The sequence below is a fragment of the Bombina bombina genome, chromosome 11 (assembly GCF_027579735.1).
Source record: "Bombina bombina isolate aBomBom1 chromosome 11, aBomBom1.pri, whole genome shotgun sequence".
In the NCBI taxonomy this organism is placed as follows: Eukaryota; Metazoa; Chordata; class Amphibia; order Anura; family Bombinatoridae; genus Bombina; species Bombina bombina.
In genome coordinates this window covers 166,774,410-166,801,408 of record NC_069509.1, presented here as the reverse complement: position 1 = coordinate 166,801,408, position 26,999 = coordinate 166,774,410, and the positions used below count along the sequence as shown (strand labels likewise).

The following is a 26,999-nucleotide window of genomic DNA, read 5'->3' as shown; positions in this document are numbered from 1 at the left end:
CAAGTGGGCACAGTATACTCTGTGAGCCTGACACAAAAAAGAAGACTGATGTTTCACAGTCCAAAAACTTTTTTATTTTTTAAATGTACACTTACACTACTACTAAACAAGATATGAGTGGTGGCACTGGGCAAGTGGGCACAGTATACGCTGTGAGCCTGGCACACACGCTGGCAGGCAGGCAACTGCAATTAGATTACACTAGCAGACTGATGTTTCACAGTCAAAATTTTTTTTTTTAAATTTACACTACTGTTACACCAGATATGAGTGGTGGAACTGAGCAAGTGGGCCTGGCACACACGCTGGCAGGCAGGCAACTGCAATTAGATTACACTAGCAGACTGATGTTTCACAGTCAAAAAGTTTTTTTTTTTAAATTTAAACTACTGTTACACCAGATATGAGTGGTGGCACTGGGCAAGTGGTCCTTGCACACACACTGGCAGGCAGGCCACTGCAATTAGATTACACTAGCAGACTGATGTTTCACAGTCAAAAAGTTTTTTTTTTTAAATTTACACTACTGTTACACCAGATATGAGTGGTGGCACTGGGCAAATGGGCCTGGCACACACACTGGCAGGCAGGTAGGCAGGCAACTGCAATTAGATTACTCAAGCAGACTGATGTTTCACAGTCAAAAAAGTTTTTTTTTTTTTAATTTACACTACTGTTACACCAGATATGAGTGGTGGCACTGGGCAAGTGGGCACAGTATACGCTGTGAGCCTGACACACACGCTGGCAGGCAGGCAACTGCAATTAGATTACACAGGAAAATAAAAAGCAGCCCTATAAAGGGCTTTTTGGGGTGCTGTCCTTACAGCAGAGATCAGATGAGTCCTTCAGGACTGTAGTAGACACTGAATACACTAGCCTAGCTATAGATTTCCCTATTAATCAGCAGCAGCTACACTGTCCCTCCTCTCCCTAAGAATGCAGCTTCCAAATGAATCTAAAATGGATGCTGTCCAGGAGGTAGGAGGGTCTGGGAGGGAGTGTCTGCTGCTGATTGGCTGGAATGTGTCTTCTGACTGTGAGGTAGAGGGTCAAAGTATTACTCAATGATGACGAATAGGGGGCGGATCAAACATTGCATATGTTCGCCCGCCGCGGCGAACGCGAGCATGCTATGTTCGCCGGGAACTATTCGCCGGCAAACTATATTGTAGGTAATTTATTTAATTAATTTATTGATAGTGTAGTGTTAGGTTAAATTGTAACTTAGGTTAGGATTTATTTAGGTTAGGATTTATTTTAGGATTTATTTTACAGGTAACTTATTTTACAGGTAACTTTGTAACTTTGTAATTATTTTAACTAGGTATCTATTAAATAGTAAATAACTATTTAATAGCTATTGTACCTAGTTAAAATAATTTTATCCTTGTTTTGAAGTGTACAGTTTGTGATAAGGCATCTGTGTTTTACCAAACATTTTTATTGATTATTTATGTTGCTGTGGTACCAGACAGTAGCACTCATTTATCTAACTATGTCTAATTTTCATTATGGAAATTATTTTAATCCATTAGATAAAGAAAGTGTGTCCTCTCTTGAGGAAGAAGTCCCTACTACTGATTGTATAAACGTGCTATTTTTGCTGATATTGAGTATCATGCCGAGTGGGAACAATACATGACTAATTATTCCAAATATAGAGGCTGTAAATTAGAAAAAGTAACAAAATAGATTAATAAAATCAGAAATGATTTAGAAAAATACAAACATGATGCTATTTATGAAAAATTAAAGAGATAAAGCAAAAAGTTAAAATATAGGAGAATTAAATAATAATCGCCTAGATTTAGAGTTCTGCGGTAGCCGTCAAAAGCAGCGTTAAGGGCTCCTAACGTTGCTTTTGGCCGCCCGCTGGTATTTAGAGTCGTGTAGGTAAAGGTCTAACGCTCACTTTCAAGCCGCGACTTTTCCATACTGCAGATCCCGTTACTCCAATTGCGTATCCTATCTTTTCAATGGGATTTTCCTAACGCCGGTATTTAGAGTCTTGGCTGAAGTGAGCAGTAGACCCTCTACCGACAAGACTCCAGCCGCAAAAAAAGTCAGTAGTTAAGAGCATTCCTGTAAAATAAATATAAATCCTAAAATAGCTACAATATAATTATTCGTTACATTGTAGCTATATTAGGGTTTATTTTACAGGTAAGTATTTAGTTTTAAATAGGAATACTTTAGTTAATAAGATTTAATTTATTTTGTTAGATTAAAATTATATTTAAGTTAAGGGGTTGTTAGGGTTAGACTTAGCTTTAGGGGTTAATACATTTATTAGAGTAGCGGCGAGGTCCGGTCAGCAGATTAGGAGTTAATAAGTGTAGTTAGGTAGCGGCGATGTTGGGGGGGCAGATTAGGGGTTAATAAATATTATATAGGTGTCGGCGATGTTAGGGGCAGCAGATTAGGGGTTCATAGGGATAATGTAGGTGGTGGCGGTGTGCGGTCGGCAGATTAGGGGTTAAAAAAATTATTATAGTGGCGGCGATGTGGGGGGGACCTAGGTTTAGGGGTTCATAGGTAGTTTATGGGTGTTAGTGTACTTTAGAGCACAGTAGTTAAGAACTTTATAAACCGGCGTTAGCCCAGAATGCTCTTAACTACTGACTTTTTTTGCGGCTGGAGTCTTGTCGGTAGAGGGTCTACTGCTCACTTCAGCCAAGACTCTAAATACCGGCGTTAGGAAAATCCCATTGAAAAGATAGGATACGCAATTGGCGTAACGGGATCTGCAGTATGGAAAAGTCGCGGCTTGAAAGTGAGCGTTAGACCTTTACCTACACGACTCTAAATACCAGCGGGCGGCCAAAAGCAACGTTAGGAGCCCTTAACGCTGCTTTTGACGGCTACCGCAGAACTCTAAATCTAGGCGATTATTATTTAATTCTCCTATATTTTAACTTTTTGCTTTATCTCTTTAATTTTTCATAAATAGCATCATGTTTGTATTTTTCTAAATCATTTCTGATTTTATTAATCTATTTTGTTACTTTTTCTAATTTACAGCCTCTATATTTGGAATAATTAGTCATGTATTGTTCCCACTCGGCATGATACTCAATATCAGCAAAAATAGCACGTTTATACAATCAGTAGTAGGGACTTCTTCCTCAAGAGAGGACACACTTTCTTTATCTAATGGATTAAAATAATTTCCATAATGAAAATTAGACATAGTTAGATAAATGAGTGCTACTGTCTGGTACCACAGCAACATAAATAATCAATAAAAATGTTTGGTAAAACACAGATGCCTTATCACAAACTGTACACTTCAAAACAAGGATAAAATTGTTACAAAGGTAAAAAATAACTATAATAATCCACAAATAAGGAGCCGGCTGCTTCCAAAATTTGAAAGCCAATTCAGGTGACACACATGTGAATCTAAAAAGGAAAAAGAAAAGGAAGTGCACAAAACAAAATCCTCTAAGTGGAGCAAAAAATGAATAGCACATGAATGTAAAATGCCAATTTTGTATTACTTGCCAAAAATTCATGAGTTTAAAGAATCCTCCAGGGTGACCCAGCATTTATGGGATATAATCTCTCACCTGTAATTTTTCTCAGTATGTAGGTTATTTTATAAAGCCAATGTTGCTTAATTTGGAATCATACACTAGAAATTTGGAATCATACATTAGATATACTCCACACCTTTTAAAATAAATTAAGTAGAATGGAAAAGTAGTTATAGATGGTTAACATTAGATGTGACATCTTTATATATGTGTATTCCTCATGAGGAGGGAATGAGAAGTGTAATGTTTTTCCTGGAAAAACATGATAATTTACTCAAATTCCAAGATAAACTCATACTCGAATCAATAGAGTTTATTTTGAAAATTAATTATTTCTTGTTTGAGGGGGAATTTATTTTTCAAATTGGCGGTACAGCAAAGGGGACATGTATTGCCCCCAATTATGCCAATTTGTATATGGGCTTCTGGGAAAACATTTGTATTTGGAATAACAATATGAATCTGAAATTCACTAGTAACACAGATATGGATATGATTTAATTTTTATATGTTGCTCTAACACATGGAAGCAATAAGATAACTAACGCATAGATGTTGTTTTACCATATGGAAGCAATAAGATAACTATTACATTATATAGAATGGATACAGACTCAGACAGATATTTACATGTTTCAAACTGTCACCACCAGAAAAATGATTCAAAATATAAAATATGGACAGTTTCAACAGTTACAATTAGTTATAGCATACATTTTTTTATACTGTATACATTGTTATCTTACTATGTTCCTAACATATGAAGTCTTTGCGAATAACCTTGTGGTTTATAAATGTTATACAATTATGTGAGGCAAACATATGTTTTACTATAATGGTTTTTATCATTATGAATGAAAGTGGAGGGGATTGACCCAAAGACGGCTGCAAAAGTATAAATTAGCAATAAGAAGGGAGGGCATTTAAAGCCTCTGATGAAGTTAAGTTATATCCAAGAAACACGCAAGTTCACGTCCCCTCCACAACATCACAAAATGTGAGGAGTACAAGCATGTTTTGTATTACACCTCTACATGCTGAAGTGAGGACCAGTGTCCATTGGCTCTGGGATAATGTTAGTGTTGGGTGCAGAAGAGACAGTCTCTTACCTCAAAGCAGAATTACAGTGGACAGATATTCCGAGGGTTTCCCGCTCCTATTATATGCTGCACAAACCACACATGTCTGAGGTTATATTTTGTGAGTAGTTCTAAAAAAATGGGGCTTATTCACTGTGTGGTGTTTCATGTGCTATTCATTTTATTACATTTTCTACACTAAGAGGAGGTTTATTTTTTGCGCTTCCTTTTCTTTTTTTCTTTTTAGATTCACATGTGTTTTACCTGAATTGGCCATCAGGTTTCAGAAGCAGCCGGCTTAATGCTAAAGCCCTTTTGAGGAGACCTACCAGATATATATATATATATATGAGGACTTTTTTTTATCCTGATAACGCTCGACAGACTTTTTTTTTTAATCTGGAAAGGATTTAAGACTGTATTAGATCTTTTTTAAACTTTGTAACAATTTTATCCTTGTCTTGAAGTGCACAGTTTGTAATAAGGTATCTGTGTTTTACTTAGAATTTGTATTGATATATATATATATATATATATATATATATATATATATATATACATTTTATATATATATATATATATGTGTTGTCTAAAAACAAAGTTTTAATTTGAACTGCTAATGTATTAACTATTTCATTAATAGTTAATACATTAGCAGTTCAAATTAAAACTTTGTTTTTAATTAATAATTTGTGTTTCAAAAAATTGAAAAGTTTTCAATTCCTTACACAAATCTATTGATATTTTATTTTGTTGAAGATTCTAAAGACTTACGGCCTACACTTACATGTGGAAAGTCAGAGATTAGAGTGACATTTCGAGCATGTGAGCTCAGGACATTTGACCTGGACGCTGAGAACATCCACCTCATCGACAGGCATTGTGTCGGATACCTGGAAAGCAATGGCAGCCTTGTGTCTGTAGCATCCCCTCTACAATCAGGAATGTGTGGAAATACTTTAACTGTAAGTTTTATTCCAAAACACTAAGGGTCAGATTACGAGTGGATCGCTTATTAGCACTTTTACTTGTGCACTAACTGCACTGGAAGTAAACTTTTTGTGCGTGTCGAGTTATGTGCTCATATTACAAGTTGAAAGTAAAAAGTTGTTGCTCGTGAGCTAACCCGATGCACGAAAAAATCCGAAGTTAGAATATTAGCTGGGTGATAATCTATTTCCCCGTAGAAGTCAATGGAGAAAAAAAGTGGAAAAAATCTAACATCCCACTTGTGCGCTAACCTGAACCCATATTCTCATGTGCGCCAACCCGACAGGAAAATATGAATATTTTATATTCCAATGTTCTTCACATAACAGAATATGTTCTATTTATTCATAAATACATATTTCTACATATATCTGACGGCTTTTTGTTAAAATATATATCTATACCTATATATATATATATATATATATATATATATATATATATATATATATATATATATATATATATATATATATATGAATATCTATTTAGAAATACATAGAATATACTCTGATATGTGAAGAACATTGAAAAGTGAAATATTTACAGTAAATACACACTATAACACTTCATCAAACATGAATATTGCCTAAGTTTCTTTTTTTTCATGTTTTTATCTATTTACAGTGGGTATTGAAGAGAATCAACACCCTTGAAAATAATCACATTTTGTTGCTTTGCAGCCTGAAATAAAGACAGACACAGTTTTTGTTTATCCAGTTGTAATTACTCAGTGCAACTTTTTTTTTTTGAGGACATTACAGGATAGGTATACAAAAATACAATGAAACTTGAATACCGTCATGTCAAATATTAAATCATATTCAGCACAGTAAAATGTATTCGCAAGAGGTACTCAGTGCAACTTTTAACATCCAAGTGTAAGATATAGCACAGAATGTCAGACAAATATAAAGACCATTCAAAAACAGAATCACTGATTTGGAAAAATGATCACCCCCTTGTGTCAGTATTTTGTTGAACCACCTTTTGCTTTTATTACAGCCTTAAAGGGACATAATACTCATATGCTAAATCACTTGAAACTGATGCAGTATAACTGTAAAAAGCTGACAGGAAAATATCACCTGAGCATCTCTATGTAAAAAAGGAAGATATTTTACCTCACAATCTCCTCAGCTCAGCGAGTAAGTTCTGTGTAAAACGTTAAACTTCACCTGCTCCCAGCTGCAGGTAAAAATAAAAAAAAAATGAAGAAATGAACAGCAGCCAATCAGCATCAGCAGTGCTGAGGTCATGAACTCTTACTGTGATCTCATGAGATTTGACTTAACTCTCATGAGATTTCATAGTAAGCTTCCTTTACCTGATTGGTGAAATAATATGAGAGTTCACGAGGCTCATCCCCTAAGCTGTCCTAGGACAGACATACTAAAATGCTGCTTAGAAATCCTTTACAATGGGAGGAGGCTACTGAGGAACTTTTGAGGTAAAATATCTTTCTTTTTTACATAGAGATGTTCAGGTGATATTTTCTAGTCAGCTTTTTACAGCTATACTGCATCACTTTCAAGTGTTTAAACATTTGGGTATTATGGCCCTTTAAGTCTGTTGGGATATGTCTCTGCTGACTTTGCACATCTAGACTGTGCAATATGTGCCCACTCTTCTTTGCAGAACTGCTCCAGTTCAGTTACATTTGACGGTGACCATTTGTGGACTGCAGTCTTCAAGTTATGCCACAGATAGATATTCAATGGGATTTAAGTCTGGGCTCTGACTAGGCCATGCAAGGACATTCACCTTTTTCTCCTTCAACCACTGTGTGGTCATTTTTGCTGTGTGCTTTGGGTCATTGTTATGTTGGAAGATAAACCTTCTTCCCATTGACAACTTCCTGGCAGAGGGCAGCAGCTTTTCCTCAAGAATTTGACGCTATTTTGCCCCATCCATTATTCCCTCTATCCTAACAAGTGCTCCAGTGCCTGCTGCAGAGAAACATCCCTATAACAGGATATTACCACCTCTATGCTTTACTGTAGGTATGGTGTTATTTGGATGGTGAGCTGTATTGGATTTCCTCCAGACATATCATTTGGTGTTGAGGCCAAATAATTAAATTTTAGTCTCATCTGACCCTAACACCTTTTTTATGTGGCCTCAGAATCTGCTACGTGTGTTATGGCAAAGCTCAATTGTGACTACATGTGGCCTGTCTGTAGGAGTGGCTTTTTTCTTGCAACCCTCCCATGCAAGCCACATTTGTGGATATTTGTCATAAATTCCTGCAACTGCTTCAGAGTTGCTGTGGGCCTCTTTGTAGCCTCTCTGACCAGTTTCCTCTTGGCTCTTTCATCCAGTTTGGAGCGACATCCTGATTCAGAGATGGTCTGTGTTGTACCAAACACTTTCCACGTATTAATAATAGTTTTCACTGTGCTTCTAGGCATTGATAAATCCTATGATATTTTCTTGTATCCATCTCCTGACTTGTGCCTGTCCAAACTTTTATCCCGGAGATCTTTTGACAGCGCCTTGCCACCAATAGTTGATTGTTTGCTTCAGTAGGGCTACCAGGGACTAAGGTGCTCCAGGAAAGCTCTTTTCATGTTAAGCTAATCAATATGCCCACAGCTGATCACAGTTAAAGGTCAAATGGCTTTGTGTGTGTCATTGAGATGGTGATTAGCTACACCTGATTGAGTTTACAAATAATTTTAGGAGGGGGTGATCATTTTTCCAACTCAGTGATTCTGTTTTTGAATTGTCTTTATTTTTGCCTGACATGTTAGTGTTATATCTTTCACATGGATGTTATAAGTTGCACTGAGTAATTACAACTGCATAAACAAAATCTCTCTCTGTTTATATTTCAGGCTGCAAAGCAACAACATGTGATTATTTTCAAGGGTGGTGATTCTTTTCAATACCCACTGTAACTGCAAAGGGCTCCAATGCACTTATATATATATATATATATATATATATATATATATATATATATATATATATATATATATATATATGTATATATATATATATGTATGCATATATATTTATGTGTTTATATGTGTATATATGTCTGTAAATTCATATAAACACAAATAACAACATAAATACATAGGTATACATATATCACACCAGATTACATGACCATTCAGTCCCTCTGTAAGTCATATATCACACCAGACCTCATATCCTTGCAACCTCTCTGTCAATCAAAAATCACACCAGACCACATGACCTTGCAACTGCTCTGTCAGTTATATATCTGTGCAAGAAGTAAGCGTTTTGTGTGCTTCAGGTTGTGCTCATATTATGAGTTAAAAGTAAACAGGTTTCACTTGCACACTAAGCCGACAAGTGTAAAAAGATGAACTTAAAATATTGCGCAATATTATTTCCCCTCATAGAAGTCAATTGAGCAAAATAGTGGAAAAAACCTAACACAATCCCATATTTTTAAGTGTGCTAAATCCGACATGAAAATATGAATATTTCACATTCCAATGTTCTCTACATAGCAGAATATGTTCTATTTATTCATAAATACAATTGTATATATATATAAAGTTCCCAAAGGTATTGCACTCCTATGCACAAAATAACAACTGCCGGGTTGCATATGTCGAAAAATAATACAAACGTTCAAGAAAAGACAACACTCACCGGTATTTAGCAAAGTAAAAATTAGCCTTTAATGTTTCATTTTAAAAAAGAAAGGGAGATTCTATGACGTTTCGGTGCTGTACTGGCACCTTTATCAAATGTTCCCAAAGTAGAGACAGTCCCAAAGTTAGTTCATCCTCAGTGTGATGTCCCACAGAAGAAAGTGTAAAAACAATACAGCTGCAGTTCATTTATACCCTTCACAAATGATATAATTCCAAACACCTGAATCGTGAAAGCGTTGCCTACGTGCACATCCTCTTGCTACGTGGCATGTCCCAATAGGTCAGCATATTCCACCTAAGGTTTCCCCTTCAGTTAATGTAGTTAACCGCATGGCTAATTTGCATAGCTGATGACGCGGTGATGTGTTAACGCCCCTCGACAAGCGTGGTGAAGTATCATTCGTGTGCTTCTAAATGGAAAACGGATATCCAATACATGATGAAAAAGCAACTATGTTGCATATAGGCAATTTTGCTCAGTATCATGTTCCACATCTAGCGGATGATTCCGTTATTCAGACATACCAGGCTTCCGATGTTCAGCACCCGAGAGGAGCATAGGTTACTTGACTCGTAGATGTATCACGCCCACTAATGGACGTCATCAAAGAGGAGTGTACTTGTCACCATTAACTGTAGAATACTGGATGAGAGGTGTCAAACGCACGTCATAAGCATTAACAGTGCCTCCAGGAGAGCTTGCTCCATCTTCGTGCCCCACATATCGCAGTTGACACCATAACGTCAGGATCAATATAAAGAATATGTCCCTCCTTGTAGCCTTAGTGACAAAATCCTTAAGGAGTTTGAGATGAGATACTGAATGGCTTTTTACATGACAGGTGTTTGAAAATTAAAATTACGTGATGAAGGGTTTTAAGACACAATATAATGATATCAACATCACAAAAAAGATTGTGTCTTGAAGATTAAAAACTGTAGACTGCTCAGATGATGTGATGATAATTGCACATAGTATCAAATGTAAGAAAACAGGTGGTCTGAAGTTATATGGCCAATATCATCTGTATTTAACCAAGAAATGGTCCAAAGTCCAATTTAATATTTAGACCTTTGGGGGATACTGTGTCCAACATGTACATCCACCTGGATTCCAATTGGAGTACGATCTTTGCACGATCTCCACCCCTCTTTTGTGGGGGAATATGGTCAATGATCATGCTGCGTAGACTGGACAAATTGTGTTTCTGTGTGGCAAAGTGGCGTGCCACTGGCAGGTCAGATTTGCCATTTTTTAATGCTTCCCTTATAGAGAATCTGTGGTTTGCCATTCTATCCTTAAAGGAAGTAGTGGTTTTCCCAACGTAAAACAGGGAACAAAGAGGGACATATTCTTTATATTGATCCTGACGTTATGGTGTCACCCGCGATATGTGGGGCATGAAGATGGAGCAAGCTCTCCTGGAGGAACTGTTAGTGCTTATGACCGTGCGTTTGACATCTCTCATCCAGTATTCTACAGTTAATGGTGACAAGTACACTTCCCTTTGATGTCGTCCATTAGTGGGCGTGATACATCTACGAGTCAAGTAACCTATGCTCCTCTCGGGTGCTGAACATCGGAAGCCTGGTATGTCTGAATAACGGAATCATCTGCTAGATGTGGAACATGATACTGAGCAAAATTGCCTATATGCAACATAGTTGCTTTTTCATCATGTGTTGGATATCCGTTTTCCATTTAGAAGCACACGAATGATACTTCACCACGCTTGTAGAGGGGCATTAACACATCACCGCGTCATCAGCTATGCAAATTAGCCATGTGGTTTACTACGCTAACTGAAGGGGAAGCCTTAGGTGGAATATGCTGACCTATTGGGACATGCCACGTAGCAAGAGGACGTGCACGTAGGCAACGCTTTCACGATTCAGGTTTTTGGAATTGTATCATTTGTGAAGGGTATAAATAAACTGTAAAGTAACAAACAAACCTGTACAACGGAGCACCCTTGGGGTAGTTAGATTATTCTTAAAAGGTGTGAGTTAGGCACAAAATAGAGAGAGGGTATAAAGTTAATTATCACAGTGGGATAACTCTATCTTTTATAGTAGATTCCAGACGGCAGCCATAGTTCCCTGTGTGTCTGCACACACACCCATGTTCACAGGAAATCCAGAGAGGGAACAAAAAAACAGCGCTCCAAGCCCAGAAAAAAGTTAAAAGTTCAGCTTTATTCCAACATGATTAAAAACATGCAAAATATGTAAAAAGTGGTCAGCACAATTGTGCAAAATACAAGTAAAAGAACAGGTGCAAAAAACAGCAAACGTTTCGTGCTTCACGCACTTGATCACTTGAGCGATTGGAGCGCTGTTTTTTTGTTCCCTCTCTGGATTTCCTATAATTAAACTGTAGCTGTATTGTTTTTACACTTTCTTCTGTGGGACATCACACTGAGGATGAACTAACTTCGGGACTGTCTCTACTTTGGGAACATTTGATAAAGGTGCCAGTACAGCACCGAAACGTCATAGAATCTCCCTTTGTTTTTTAAAATGAAACATTAAAAGCTAATTTTTACTTTGCTAAATACAGGTGAGTGCTGTCTTTTCTTGAACTTATATATATATATATATGATATTTTTTTTGCACAAATGTATATTTATATATATATATATATATATATATATATATATATATATATAAAATTAATTATATATAGGTATAGATACCTTCAGATAGGTATAAGAAAATATATTTAGAAATATTTGGAACATATTCCCCTATGTGCAGAACATTGGAATGTAAAATATTTACAGTAAATACACAGTTAAAACTTTTATTAAATATGAATATTGCATAAATATGTTTTTTCATGTTTTCAAATACTTAACTGCAAAGGGCTCCAAAGCACTTATATATGTCTATATGTGTACTTATGTATTTATGTTTTTATATGTGTATATATGTCTGTAAATACATAAATACACATATAAATACATTTGTACATATGTACACATATATAGACATTTATATACGTATATATATATATATATATATATATATATATATATATATATATATATATATATATATATATATATATATATACATACATACACAGGGCCACCACTAGAAATTTTGGGGCCCCTGACTTAACCATTGATCAGGGCCCCCCCCCCTCCTTTGACGTGCAATTTTTGACCAAGTGACTAAAACGTATATGCACTTTATTCTTGAGTGTCTATTTAAATTGGAATTGTTGTAAAGGTAGTAACATACACACACACACACACACACACACACTCATACACTGAAACACACACACACACTCACACATAAGGATTCACATATAGACACTCTAGCAGACACGCAAAGAAACACACTCAGACACAGACACCCAAATAGACACTCAGCACTTGTTTACATTGACCTGACAAGTAATGAGGTAAACTACAGTTTTGTGAAAAAATGAGATTTAGAAAACAAAATATGGAGTTCTGATTATCTTTTTGTAAAGGAAGATGCCAACTAAATGATGACAACAGCATGCAGTGGCTGAAAGGAAGGGCCCTGAACTGCCTAAACAATAATTTAAAGGTTAAATGGTGGATTGGTGACTTCCGGAAAGGTCTTGTTAGTCTCAAAGTCTGTAGAAAGATGTGAATAATCAGTAGTAAGGTCAAAATGTCCTAAAAAGGAACAGACAATGTGTATGTGCATAGTGGTTTAGTGCACACTCAGAAATCCTCTCAAATGCTAATACTTTACTCCTTGTAATAACAATTCCCATGCTCAATTAGCACTCTGCTGTAGTACCCACTGGTGGCTGCCAAAATGTAAAAAAAAAACACTGGTGGCTCATGGGGCCTCCCTGGCCCATTGGGACCCTGACAGGAGTCACCCCTGTCACCCCCTGATGGCGGCCCTGTACATACATATACACCTTTAGACATGTATATGTAAGTATCTTAATCTTAAAGTCTTTTTTTTTTTGAGCCCTTATAACATTTTTGTGCAATATTTTTAATAATTTTATTACATGGTGTGTGTATGAGTGCAACTGTACTTTGTAATGTATTTTTTATGTCTTTTGTGAGACATTTTTGTTTTGCAAAACAGTTAACCAGAGCTCTGAGGTTGCGCTTACCCAATGCACGTTACCTTCATTTGCGCTCAAGCAATCACATTTACTTTCAATTTGTAATACGAGTGAAAAACTCAACAAGCGTTAACAGTCCCAATAAACCACTTTTCGTCTGTACGCAACTGTTAGTGCGCCACTCAAAATCAAGGCTTTACCCTTTGAGGTATTTCAGGAGAAACATACTAAACTATTTTTGTTTTGTTTTAAACAGTATATGTTATTTTTATGTTTTCATTTAGAAAAATGCCACACATGCCAAATATAGCAACACCATTTATTTACCACCGGACCCCGATCAGATTATTGTGAGGGAAGAGGTCTACGTTCACTATTCCTGCGTGTACCCCCTGGATATGATACTTTCTCTTCAGGCAGCTTTGAAGCCCATTATAAGGTTTATCATATTCTTTAACTGTACAATGTGCATCTGTAGTTTTATATAAATATCATTGAATTGCTGAGATACATTTTTTATAACGGCTTATAAGATTGTTTGTAAATATAGAAATTTTATACTGCAGATGGTTAACATATCTGACAAACCAAATTAAAAACAAATATGGATAAAATGCTTCTCAGTATATTTAAATAAATAATTTCCAGTGTTTTTGTTATTCAAACAGAAGGTACAATATTAAAAAATACAACTTTCTAAGTTCCAAATTGACCTCTTTATCTTGGTTTAATTTGTTGAAACCATTCCCCAGTTTTGCTGAACCAACACAGTTATATTAATACACTTTTTACCTCTGTTATTACCTTGTATCTAAATCTCTGCAAACTGCCCCCTATCTCAGTGCTATTTACAGACTTGCATTTTAGCTAATTAGTGCTGACTCAAGAATAGCTTCACAGGAATGAGCACAAAATGACCTATATGGCATACACAAACTAGCATTGTCTAGCTGCAGGGCCGGCTCAACCATGGGACAAAGTGGGTCCAATGGACCCAGGCAGCACTTGACAAGCGGCAGCACTTCAGTGACTGAGTCAGTCACTCTCAGACCCAGACATTTTATTTCCTCTGTCTCCATGGGGGAATTTCGCAGGCAACCAGCAACATGACCTCATCATGCACAAAGACACAGAACCAGTCAGGGGTGACATTAAAGGTGGGACAAGTGAATCTTTTCCCTTACTTCCTTCTCACTTATTGCGCAATTGTGCATAAGCATTAGTTGCATGCAGGTAGGCAGGCTTAGTAAGGTGAGCTGCAAGGCTAGTAGGTTGATATGCTAATCAGTAATGTTCATTTAATTCTCGGATCCAGGCAACAAAAAATCTTGAGCTGGCCCTCTTTAGCTGTGAAAAGCTATAAAAATACACTGAGATAAGAGGCGGCCTACAGTGGCTTAGAAACACGCACAAATCTAGAGGTTTAAAGCTTATAAAGTATATTAATATAACAATGCAGGTTGTGCAAAGCTGGGGAATAGGCAGTAAAGACATTATCTATCTTTTTAACAATAAAAATTTTTCAATAGACTGTCCCTTTAAAAAGTTTTGGCTAGATTACGAGTTTTGCGTTATGAGCAGTGCGGTAATAACTTGCACGTTATTGCACCGCTCTTTTTTTCTAGCGCCACTATTACAAGTTTGTAAAAAGCGTGCGTTAGCTGGAACAATGGCAGCGTTAATAAGCTCCATTGCTTAACTTACCGCACTCCAATACCAGCGCTGCTTAAGTCTAAACACCCCTAATTTTACACTTATTAACCCATAATCTGCCGCCCTCGACATCGCCAACACCTACATTATACTTATTAACCCCTAATCTGCCTCCCCCGACATCGCCACCACTATAATAAACATATTAACCCCTAAACCGCTGCACTCCCGCATGGCAAACACTAGTTAAATATTATTAACCCCTAATCTGCCGCCACCTACCTACATTTATTAACCCCTAATCTGCCGCCCTCGACATCGCCAACACCTACATTATACTTATTAACCCCTAATCTGCCTCCCCCGACATCGCCACCACTATAATAAACATATTAACCCCTAAACCGCCGCACTCCCGCATGGCAAACACTAGTTAAATATTATTAACCCCTAATCTGCCGCCACCTACCTACATTTATTAACCTCTAATCTGCCGCCCCCAACGTCGTTGACACTATACCCCTAAACCTAAGTCTAACCCTAACCCTAACACCCCCTAACTTAAATATAATTAAAATCAATCTAAATAAATATTACTATCATTACCTAAATAACCTATTTAAAACTAAATACCTATAAAATAAACCCTAAGCTAGCTACAATATAACTAATAGTTACATTGTAGCTAGCTTAGGTTTTATTTTTATTTTACAGCTAAGTTTGTATTTATTTTAACTAGGTAGAATAGTTACTAAATAGTTATTAACTATTTAATAACTACCTAGCTAAAATAAATACAAATTTACCTGTAAAATAAAAGCTAACCTCAGTTACAATAAACAGTCATGAAAGGGGAACCCCTAGGGGAACCGTGAGCGGGGTGCGCTGAAAAAAATAATAAGTGATTTTGGTCTAAAGACAAACCATATTAGTTCATGTGAGATGATGGTGCTGAATCTTGTAAAGCAATCAGATGTGCTGGCGGCAAGGCTCCTCTGGTCTTCGGGAAGAAGGTATCTGTAATTTAGAAGTAGAAAAGAGGGCGCCACATAGCGTAATATTGTTGACTCAAAGTCCAAATAGGTGATTATTGTTATCGCTTACCAGAGATAAATGCACCGTATTATAACCGGTGCTGACAGGCAGGCTAACACTTTCAGTGGTTAGCACACTGGGTGGCCTCAGGCAGGCTGTACACAGGTGGTACTCAGCGTTCGCTTGATTGGTGTGCGTCTGTGCAGCTGATGTGTGAGACACTGCGGTGGATCAAACACTTTGAAACCTTTACCAGGAAGGATCGAAAGAAGAACAAAGGACAACTTCCGTGTATAAAATAAAAGAGATTTAATCCATACAAACTGCTACGCGTTTCTAGACCTACACCGGTCTTTTCTTCAGGCATACAAACAATGGATACAAATTTCTTAAGATAACAATCTTATATACAATTAAAAACGGAAGTTGTCATAGTTTTCAGCAAGGACCAATGGGCTGTAGATGGATACTCTGTATCTCATTTATGCTAATTGGGCTTGGTCACCTGTGAACATCATTAACCTTGGCATTATATATCCCAAAGGACCCATAAATATAACTAAAACAATTTAAAGAGTCCCGTCACAATCTGCTACAATAATCACCAATGTATTAGAGTGTGCCTACATAAACGTTTACAATATAATGTGTGATTCGCAGATCTTAATGAAATATAAGTCGAATATGATTTTGTTAAAACCGAGTGTACCCTCATATAATAAAATGTGAAAGTAAAATTAAAATGGAATCGACTACTGGCTAAATAGCTAATGTTTGAATTCACTTGGGGGATATGTTGTTTCTTTCTTATTCTTAAAACTAAAAATGGTACGTGTGTGAGTGTGTGTAAAGGATGTGATGTGTGTTGGACATGAACCAGAAATGTTATTTTAAACAAATAAATACAATGATGTGTGTATGTAAGTAGAATATATGTACCAAACTCCATTTGGCCAGATGGATATTTAAATATCGATACATAGAATAAAGTGATTGCAGAAATTGCAACATATGGATCGAGTTCTGTTTATTCAACGCTCGATTTCGTATGATGAACCCAAATGATTAGTGTAATGAAATTAATAACTAAAATAAAGTGCGACCCCCAGCTGTGGATCATAATACACAGAGGTTCTTTTGCATGCAAATGTTATAAAACGAACATACATGTTCATAAAACAACTGGTGTTTCTATGTGTGTATATAGTCTAACACATCTGTAATCAGTGATTATAGCGTAGACCTTTTGTTGTTTAGCTGATTTTGATCCTGTGGTGTCTGAACTTTTGTAATAAGAACAAAAGGGTAAAAATGTCGATTGAGTAAATAATCTTTGTTTGTATTCTTTATTTGAGGAATTAATTTTTGATTTATATTTCAAAAAGTTGAAAAGCATCTGATGTATCTGATGTGGCCAGTACGCCAAAGTTGATCAGACAATGATAATGTCCAATGGGAATTGGGACTGCTGTTAGTGTGATGTTAGTGTCAATATTTTGCTTGTGTTGTTCTGTACAAAGTGTTTTTGATGTTTGTGAAAGAGAATTGGTTAGTGGATTTGTGGAGTCGATTTCATGTTATTGCTAAATAAGTCTATAGGCTAATTCAAGGTGTTGAAATTGTTCTGATGTATTTAAAGTGACCAGTATATCAACGTTATTCAGACTAGTTCAGTGTACTGCATGAGTGTTCGAGCAAATATATTCTATCGTTGGTCATAAGTTTGGTTGTTAATTAAATGCTGCTAAATCTAAATTTGCATTTAAGCCATCAGGAAAAAGTGTTTTTAACTTAAAAATCCAAAAAGTTTCTCGTTGTCTGAGTTTATTCGTTCTATTGTAATCGGCAGACCTAGGGATGAAATCTATAGGTGTGTATTTGAAAGTGTATGGATTGCCTTGATGTTTTCTTAGACAATGGTTTGGCACACTGTGTTTGATTTTCGTTTTCTTACAGTTTTTACAATTACGCAGGTGTTCTCCCCACCTTGTTTTGACTTTTCTACAGGTGCGGCCTACATATTGTAGGCCGCATATACACTCCAATAGGTATACCACAAAAGAAGAATTGCAGTTATAAAAACCCTGAATGGGATATGTATCACCAGTGGTGTGGGATCTGAAAGATTTACTACCATGTTTAATGTATTGACACGAATTACAACTGGTTTTTCCACATTTGTATGTTCCTTGTAGACCAAATATACCATTTTTGGTTTGTGTGTTGTTCTTGGATCTGTGTTGTATATGTTTAACTATTTTGCTTGGTGCTAGTTTACTTCTCAAGGTGGGAGCCCTCCTGTAAACTATCTTAGGTCTATCTTGTACAATATTTCTTAAAACCGGATCCCTTTGAATGACATGCCAATGTTTGTATATTATCTGATTTATTTTTTGAAAATTGTTGTTGTATTGTGTAATGAACATGATCTCGTCTTGGTTTGTTGTACTGTTAGTTGTTCTTTTGTTTTTGTTATTGTTGAATAATATATCATTTCTGTTTAACCTTTTCGTTCTTGTTAGTGCGTTATCTAAAATGTGGACCGGGTAATTCCTTTCCGTAAATCTATTGTAAATGATCTGACTTTGTTCAAGAAAGGTGTTAAAATCTGAACAATTTCTCCTAATGCGTCTGAACTGACTGTACGGTACGTTGTTAATCCAACTTCTGTGGTGGTTGCTGTGGTATTCTAAATAGCTGTTGCTATCAACATCTTTAAAAAAAGTTTTTGATGTAATGGACCAATTGGGACCCCAACTAAGTATCAGATCTAAATATTCTATTGAATCTGGTTGAATGTTAGCTGTAAACGTGATCCCCATGTTGTTATTGTTGAGTTGTGTTATGAATGATTCCGCTGCTTCTAAACTGCCATTCCAAATTAGAATAAGATCGTCTATGTAACGGCCATAGAATACCAGGTTCTCCCCAAGGTTCGCTTGATGTATATAGATCTCCTCAAAATAACCCATGAAGAGATTCGCGAAACTTGGGGCGAACCTGGTACCCATGGCCGTTCCCTTTGTCTGTAAATAATATCGATCCAAATATAAGAAATAATTATGTTGTAAAATGTATTTAATACATTCCAGAATGAATGTTCTTTGGTCCTCAGGTAAAAAGGGATCCTGTTCCAAAAAATGAGAAACTGCCAACAATCCTAAATTGTGAGTGATATTTGAATAAAGCGAACTGACATCACATGTAATCCAAAATTTTTTATCATTAGTGAAAGTGAGATCATGTAATAATTGTAAAAGATGAGTGCTGTCCCTAATGTAAGAAGGAAGTGTGGTAACAAATTTCTGTAAAAATTTGTCAATATTAAAAGATAAATTGTAGGTCAGATTGCCAATCCCTGCTATGATAGGACGACCGGGGGGGTTATTTTTGTCCTTATGGATTTTTGGAAGATGGTAGTAATGTGCTATGCTAGGATAGTCTGTTTTCAAAAATTCTCTTTCTTCTTTGTTTAAAATGCCCTGTAGTGCGCCTTTATCTATTAATTTCTGATATGTTAATTTGAAAATAGGGGTAGGATCTCTAGGTAGAATTCTGTAATAGTTAACGTCTCCTAGGATTCTCTCTGCTTCTTTAATGTAATCTTTGTAATCTTGAATGATAATGCCCCCCCCCTTGTCCGCATCGCGGATGATGATATTAGGATTGTTTTGTAAACTGTGTAAAGCTTTTTTATGTCTGTGAAAAGAATAATTGTTTTTTTTGGCTGTTGTTTTTAGTAATTTTTCGCAATCTTCTAGAACCATATTTTGATATAATTCTATATATTTGTTATTGCTAATATTGGGATTGAAGTTAGATTTGTTTTTCACATTGGTGTGTATATATCCTTCAAATAGGTGATCAGTTATGTCTTCAATATTTGTTATAACACATGGTGTTGATTTGTCAGACGGCATGTTGTCAGTTAATATTATTTGTAAATTATTGTTGTGTAGTTGGTCTTTAACTAGTTTTTTGTTTGCAAAATACTTCTGTACGGATAGCTTTCGTGTGAAATTGTTCACATCAACCAATAAATTGAAAATATTTGGTGAACTAGGTGGACAAAAGGAAAGGCCTTTTTTAAGTACTCTTTTTTCCTCTACAGATAATGTGTGTGATGATAAGTTAAAGAGGCCCTGATCTAGTCTGGATAATTCCGCTTTCTTGGCGGTAAGGCCTCTGCCCCTCCTGCCTCGTTTTCTGTTATGAGAGGTCTTTTTGTTGATCTGGTTGGAAAATTTTCCGTTCTTGTATTGTGGCCTATTCCTAAAAAAGGTGGTGGTGGATTGCTACTGGTACTAGGACTCTCGTCATCTCTTATGGTTAAGAGTGGACTGAATCTGTTGTGTTGTTCGTATTGTTCATACGGTGTAGTTGGGGTATGTGGGTTCTCATTGTTAACCCAAAACTGGTTAGATGATGAGTTGATTGTTGGTCGTCTAGACTGATGTGTTGTGTCATTATGACTATTATAGTCATGTCTACTGGAATTTTCAGCCTGGAATCTATAATTGCCATTTTGATTTCTATTGTTTCCTTGGTATGTACCTTTGTGATGATATGTTTGAGCTGTCTGGTAAGACATGTTATATGAGTCCTTATTGGTGTTGTGCCTAAATTTGAATTCTCTGTTATTATAAGGCATATGATCTCTATTAGAAGATTGGTGATAATGTTGCGATTTGTATGAGTGTGATTGGTATGGGCCCTTAGGAGTAGGATATTGATTGTGTTGTGCTCTGTTGTTGGATGGAACCCAGTTGGATCTGTGTTGGTCTTCATTATTTGTTGTTTGTTCAAAATCAGATTGCGTAGTACTGTAATGAGGTCGAGTATGATGTGTGGGATGATGTGAATTTGATCGGTTTTGGAGGGAATGGGAAGGTCTATAATAATTATTATTGCTCCTATTGTGTTGTGTTGGTCTGAGTTCCTGATGGTCATATGTTGGAGAAAATTTAGCCTTGCGGTTAAAAGTGTATACACTATCATTAATGTAGTCTTCATGGTCCCTTTGTAATTTTTTATTTTTAGTTTGGACAATGTTTTCCTGAAACCTGTCTGTACGTTCGTTAATTTCTTTCAAAATCTTATTATAATCCGGATTCTGCTGGTAGACTCTAAGGTCTGTTTGTATTTTTTCTATATTGGTACTACTCTGGCTATAAAGTTGGCGTCTGTGTTCTATTAGAATTTTTATTAGACTAAAGGAGCACTCATTGAGTACCTCATACCACTTTTTTAAAAGTACCGGATCGTCTTTGAATGAACAATGTTTCAAAATCCTAAGACCTCTAGGAATGTATTTAACCTCTGTGTATTTTTCCAGAGCTGTGAGGTCCCACCAGTGTCTGTGTTCTTTGTTTAGTTCTTCCTCTAATAAATAGAAGAGGTCCCTCATGGGTTTGATTTCATTGCTTTCCAATATAATGTCTGAAATGTTATTATCTTTTGAAAGATTGAAACTGAGTCTTTTGGAACTACGTTCTTCCTTGGATTGCATGGTGTGTAGTGGAACTAAAAGTAATTACTAATAAGGTCTCCTAGGATTCTAGAAGTGAAAGTGCTATAATAAAAGTATGTGTATGTGGAGGTGTAAAATGTGACCTAATAGGCGATGCGTGAATGTTCAGTGTGAAAACCGAATATGTAATAGGTGTATGCACTGGTCAGTGTGAGACAGAGGTGTGTGGTTTGTGGATATCACAAGTGGTTTGAATATTAAGTGTATATGTAATGTGTTTCAAAGTAATAATGGGGTTTTATAGAGGTTTGATGTTAGTTGGCCGGTGCTGCAAGTAACACTCTGGTTGATGGAGTCTGATAATATAACTGGGAAAATGTGTTAATGATAGATAAAACTTGGTGTGTATACAAAAAGATGTAATAATTGTGCTGCTAGCTCCCAGTGTATTAGTGCAATAACTTAGTTGGGGTCCCAATTGGTCCATTACATCAAAAACTTTTTTTAAAGATGTTGATAGCAACAGCTATTTAGAATACCACAGCAACCACCACAGAAGTTGGATTAACAACGTACCGTACAGTCAGTTCAGACGCATTAGGAGAAATTGTTCAGATTTTAACACCTTTCTTGAACAAAGTCAGATCATTTACAATAGATTTACGGAAAGGAATTACCCGGTCCACATTTTAGATAACGCACTAACAAGAACGAAAAGGTTAAACAGAAATGATATATTATTCAACAATAACAAAAACAAAAGAACAACCAACAGTACAACAAACCAAGACGAGATCATGTTCATTACACAATACAACAACAATTTTCAAAAAATAAATCAGATAATATACAAACATTGGCATGTCATTCAAAGGGATCCGGTTTTAAGAAATATTGTACAAGATAGACCTAAGATAGTTTACAGGAGGGCTCCCACCTTGAGAAGTAAACTAGCACCAAGCAAAATAGTTAAACATATACAACACAGATCCAAGAACAACACACAAACCAAAAATGGTATATTTGGTCTACAAGGAACATACAAATGTGGAAAAACCAGTTGTAATTCGTGTCAATACATTAAACATGGTAGTAAATCTTTCAGATCCCACACCACTGGTGATACATATCCCATTCAGGGTTTTTATAACTGCAATTCTTCTTTTGTGGTATACCTATTGGAGTGTATATGCGGCCTACAATATGTAGGCCGCACCTGTAGAAAAGTCAAAACAAGGTGGGGAGAACACCTGCGTAATTGTAAAAACTGTAAGAAAACGAAAATCAAACACAGTGTGCCAAACCATTGTCTAAGAAAACATCAAGGCAATCCATACACTTTCAAATACACACCTATAGATTTCATCCCTAGGTCTGCCGATTACAATAGAACGAATAAACTCAGACAACGAGAAACTTTTTGGATTTTTAACTTAAAAACACTTTTTCCTGATGGCTTAAATGCAAATTTAGATTTAGCAGCATTTAATTAACAACCAAACTTATGACCAACGATAGAATATATTTGCTCGAACACTCATGCAGTACACTGAACTAGTCTGAATAACGTTGATATACTGGTCACTTTAAATACATCAGAACAATTTCAACACCTTGAATTAGCCTATAGACTTATTTAGCAATAACATGAAATCGACTCCACAAATCCACTAACCAATTCTCTTTCACAAACATCAAAAACACTTTGTACAGAACAACACAAGCAAAATATTGACACTAACATCACACTAACAGCAGTCCCAATTCCCATTGGACATTATCATTGTCTGATCAACTTTGGCGTACTGGCCACATCAGATACATCAGATGCTTTTCAACTTTTTGAAATATAAATCAAAAATTAATTCCTCAAATAAAGAATACAAACAAAGATTATTTACTCAATCGACATTTTTACCCTTTTGTTCTTATTACAAAAGTTCAGACACCACAGGATCAAAATCAGCTAAACAACAAAAGGTCTACGCTATAATCACTGATTACAGATGTGTTAGACTATATACACACATAGAAACACCAGTTGTTTTATGAACATGTATGTTCGTTTTATAACATTTGCATGCAAAAGAACCTCTGTGTATTATGATCCACAGCTGGGGGTCGCACTTTATTTTAGTTATTAATTTCATTACACTAATCATTTGGGTTCATCATACGAAATCGAGCGTTGAATAAACAGAACTCGATCCATATGTTGCAATTTCTGCAATCACTTTATTCTATGTATCGATATTTAAATATCCATCTGGCCAAATGGAGTTTGGTACATATATTCTACTTACATACACACATCATTGTATTTATTTGTTTAAAATAACATTTCTGGTTCATGTCCAACACACATCACATCCTTTACACACACTCACACACGTACCATTTTTAGTTTTAAGAATAAGAAAGAAACAACATATCCCCCAAGTGAATTCAAACATTAGCTATTTAGCCAGTAGTCGATTCCATTTTAATTTTACTTTCACATTTTATTATATGAGGGTACACTCGGTTTTAACAAAATCATATTCGACTTATATTTCATTAAGATCTGCGAATCACACATTATATTGTAAACGTTTATGTAGGCACACTCTAATACATTGGTGATTATTGTAGCAGATTGTGACGGGACTCTTTAAATTGTTTTAGTTATATTTATGGGTCCTTTGGGATATATAATGCCAAGGTTAATGATGTTCACAGGTGACCAAGCCCAATTAGCATAAATGAGATACAGAGTATCCATCTACAGCCCATTGGTCCTTGCTGAAAACTATGACAACTTCCGTTTTTAATTGTATATAAGATTGTTATCTTAAGAAATTTGTATCCATTGTTTGTATGCCTGAAGAAAAGACCGGTGTAGGTCTAGAAACGCGTAGCAGTTTGTATGGATTAAATCTCTTTTATTTTATACACGGAAGTTGTCCTTTGTTCTTCTTTCGATCCTTCCTGGTAAAGGTTTCAAAGTGTTTGATCCACCGCAGTGTCTCACACATCAGCTGCACAGACGCACACCAATCAAGCGAACGCTGAGTACCACCTGTGTACAGCCTGCCTGAGGCCACCCAGTGTGCTAACCACTGAAAGTGTTAGCCTGCCTGTCAGCACCGGTTATAATACGGTGCATTTATCTCTGGTAAGCAATAACAATAATCACCTATTTGGACTTTGAGTCATCAGTTACAATAAAACCTAACATTACACTACAAATAAATTAATTTACTAAATTAAATACAATTACCTAAATTACAAAAAAAAACAAACACTAAATTACACAAAATAAAAAACAAACTACAAGATATTTAAACTAATTACACCTAATCTAATAGCCCTATCAAAATAAAAAAGCCCCCCTAAAATAAAAAAAACCCTAGCCTAAACTAAACTACCAATAGCCCTTAAAAGGGCCTTTTGCGGGCATTGCCCCAAAGAAATCAGCTCTTTTACCTGTAAAAAAAAATACAAACACCCCCCAACAGTAAAACCCACCGCCCACACAACCAACCCCCCAAATAAAATACTGAAAAACCTAAGCTCCCCATTGCCCTGAAAATGGCATTTGTATGGGCATTGCCCTTAAAAGAGCATTTAGCTCTTTTGCAGCCCAAAAACCCTAAGCTAAAATTAAAACCTTCCCAATACACCCTTAAAAAATCGTAACACTGCCCCCTGAAGATCCACTTACAGTTCTGAAGACCGGACATCCATCCTCAAGGAAGTGGCAGAAGTCTTCATCCAAGCAGCAGAAGTCCTCATCGAAGCCGGCAGAAGTCTTCATCCATCCGGGCCGAAGTCTTCATCCAACCGGGCTAAAGTCTTCATACAGACGGGCAGAAGTCTTCAACCAGACGGCATCTTCTATCTTCATCCATCCGGCGCAGAGCGTGTCCATCTTGAAGACATTCGGCACGGAGCATCCTCTGCCCGGTTGGATGAAGACTTCTGCCGACTTCGATGAGGACTTCTGCTGCTTGGATAAAGACTTCTGCCGCTTCCTTGAGGATGGATGTCCGGTCTTCAGAACTGTAAGTGGATCTTCAGGGGGTAGTGTTACGATTTTTTAAGGGTGTATTGGGTGGGTTTTAATTTTAGCATAGGGTTTTTAGGCTGCAAAAGAGCTAAATGCCCTTTTAAGGGCAATGCCCATCCAAATGCCCTTTTCAGGGCAATGGGGGGCTTAGTTTTTTTTAGTTAGGGTTTTATTTGGGGGTTGGTTGTGTGGGTGGTGGGTTTTAATGTTGGGGGGGTGTTTGTATTTTTTTTTACAGGTAAAAGAGCTGTTTTCTTTGGGGCAATGCCCGCAAAAGGCCCTTTTAAGGGCTATTGGTAGTTTAGTTTAGGCTAGGGTTTTTCTTTATTTTGGGGGGGGGGGCTTTTTTATTCTGATAGGTCTATTAGATTAGGTGTAATTAGTTTAAATATCTTGTAATTTGTTTTTTATTTTGTGTAATTTAGTGTTTTTTTTGTAATTTAGGTAATTGTATTTAATTTAGTTAATTTATTTAATTGTAGTGTAATGTTACGTTTTATTGTATCTTAGGTTAGGTTTTATTTTACAGGTAAATTTGTATTTATTTTAGCTAGGTAGTTATTATATAGTTAATAACTATTTAATAACTATTCTACCTAGTTAAAATAGATAAAAACTTAGCTGTAAAATAAAAATAAACCCTAAGCTAGATACAATGTAACTATTAGTTATATTGTAGCTATCTTAGGTTTTATTTTATAGGTAAGTATTTAGTTTTAAATAGGAATTATTTAGGTAATGATTGTAATTTTTATTTAGATTTATTTTAATTATATTTAAGTTAGGGGGTGTTAGGGTTAGACTTAGGTTTAGGGGTTAATAAATTTAGTATAGTGGCGGAGACGTTGGGGGTGGCAGATTAGGGGTTAGTAAATGTAGGTAGGTGGCGGCGATGTCTGGAGCGGCAGATAAGGGGTTAATAATATTGAACTAGTGTTTGCGATGCGGGTTGTGCAGCGGTTTTGTGTTAATATTTTATTATAGTGGTGGTGATGTCCGGATCGGCAGATTAGGGGTTAATAATTTTATTTTAGTGTTTGCAATGTGGTAGGGCCTCGGTTTAGGGGTTAATAGGTAGTTTATGGGTGTTAGTGTACTTTTTAACCCTTTAGTTATGAGTTTTATGCTACAGCTTTGTAGCGTAAAACTCATAACTACTGACTTTAGAATGCGTTACGGATCTTGGCGGTAAGGGCTGTACCGCTCACTTTTTGTCCTCCCAGGACAAGCTTGTAATACCGGCGCTATGGAAGTCCCATTGAAAAAACACTTTACACAAATTGCGTAAGTTGATTTGCGGTATTGCCAATTATGGTAAAAAAAGTGAGCGGTACAGCTTTTTTGCCAAGACGTAATACTAGCGGTAGGTGAAAAAGCAGCGTTATGACCCATAACGCTGCTTTTTCACTCATACCGCAAAACTTGTAATCTAGCCGTTTGAGATTTAAATATATGTTTAATTAAATATAGTAAACAAATGCAC

General features: G+C 36.2%; 1 protein-coding gene across 1 annotated transcript in view; it reads left to right on the top strand.

The window, feature by feature from the left end:
- The window catches only part of LOC128641727 (uromodulin-like), an 89,534-nt gene that overhangs the window by 42,680 nt on the left and 19,855 nt on the right, over positions 1-26,999 (top strand). The window contains exons 9-10 of the mRNA XM_053694252.1: positions 5,378-5,583; positions 13,595-13,749. Of these exons, the coding sequence (XP_053550227.1) occupies positions 5,378-5,583; positions 13,595-13,749 (361 nt within the window). The remainder of the gene's footprint in view (positions 1-5,377; positions 5,584-13,594; positions 13,750-26,999) is intronic.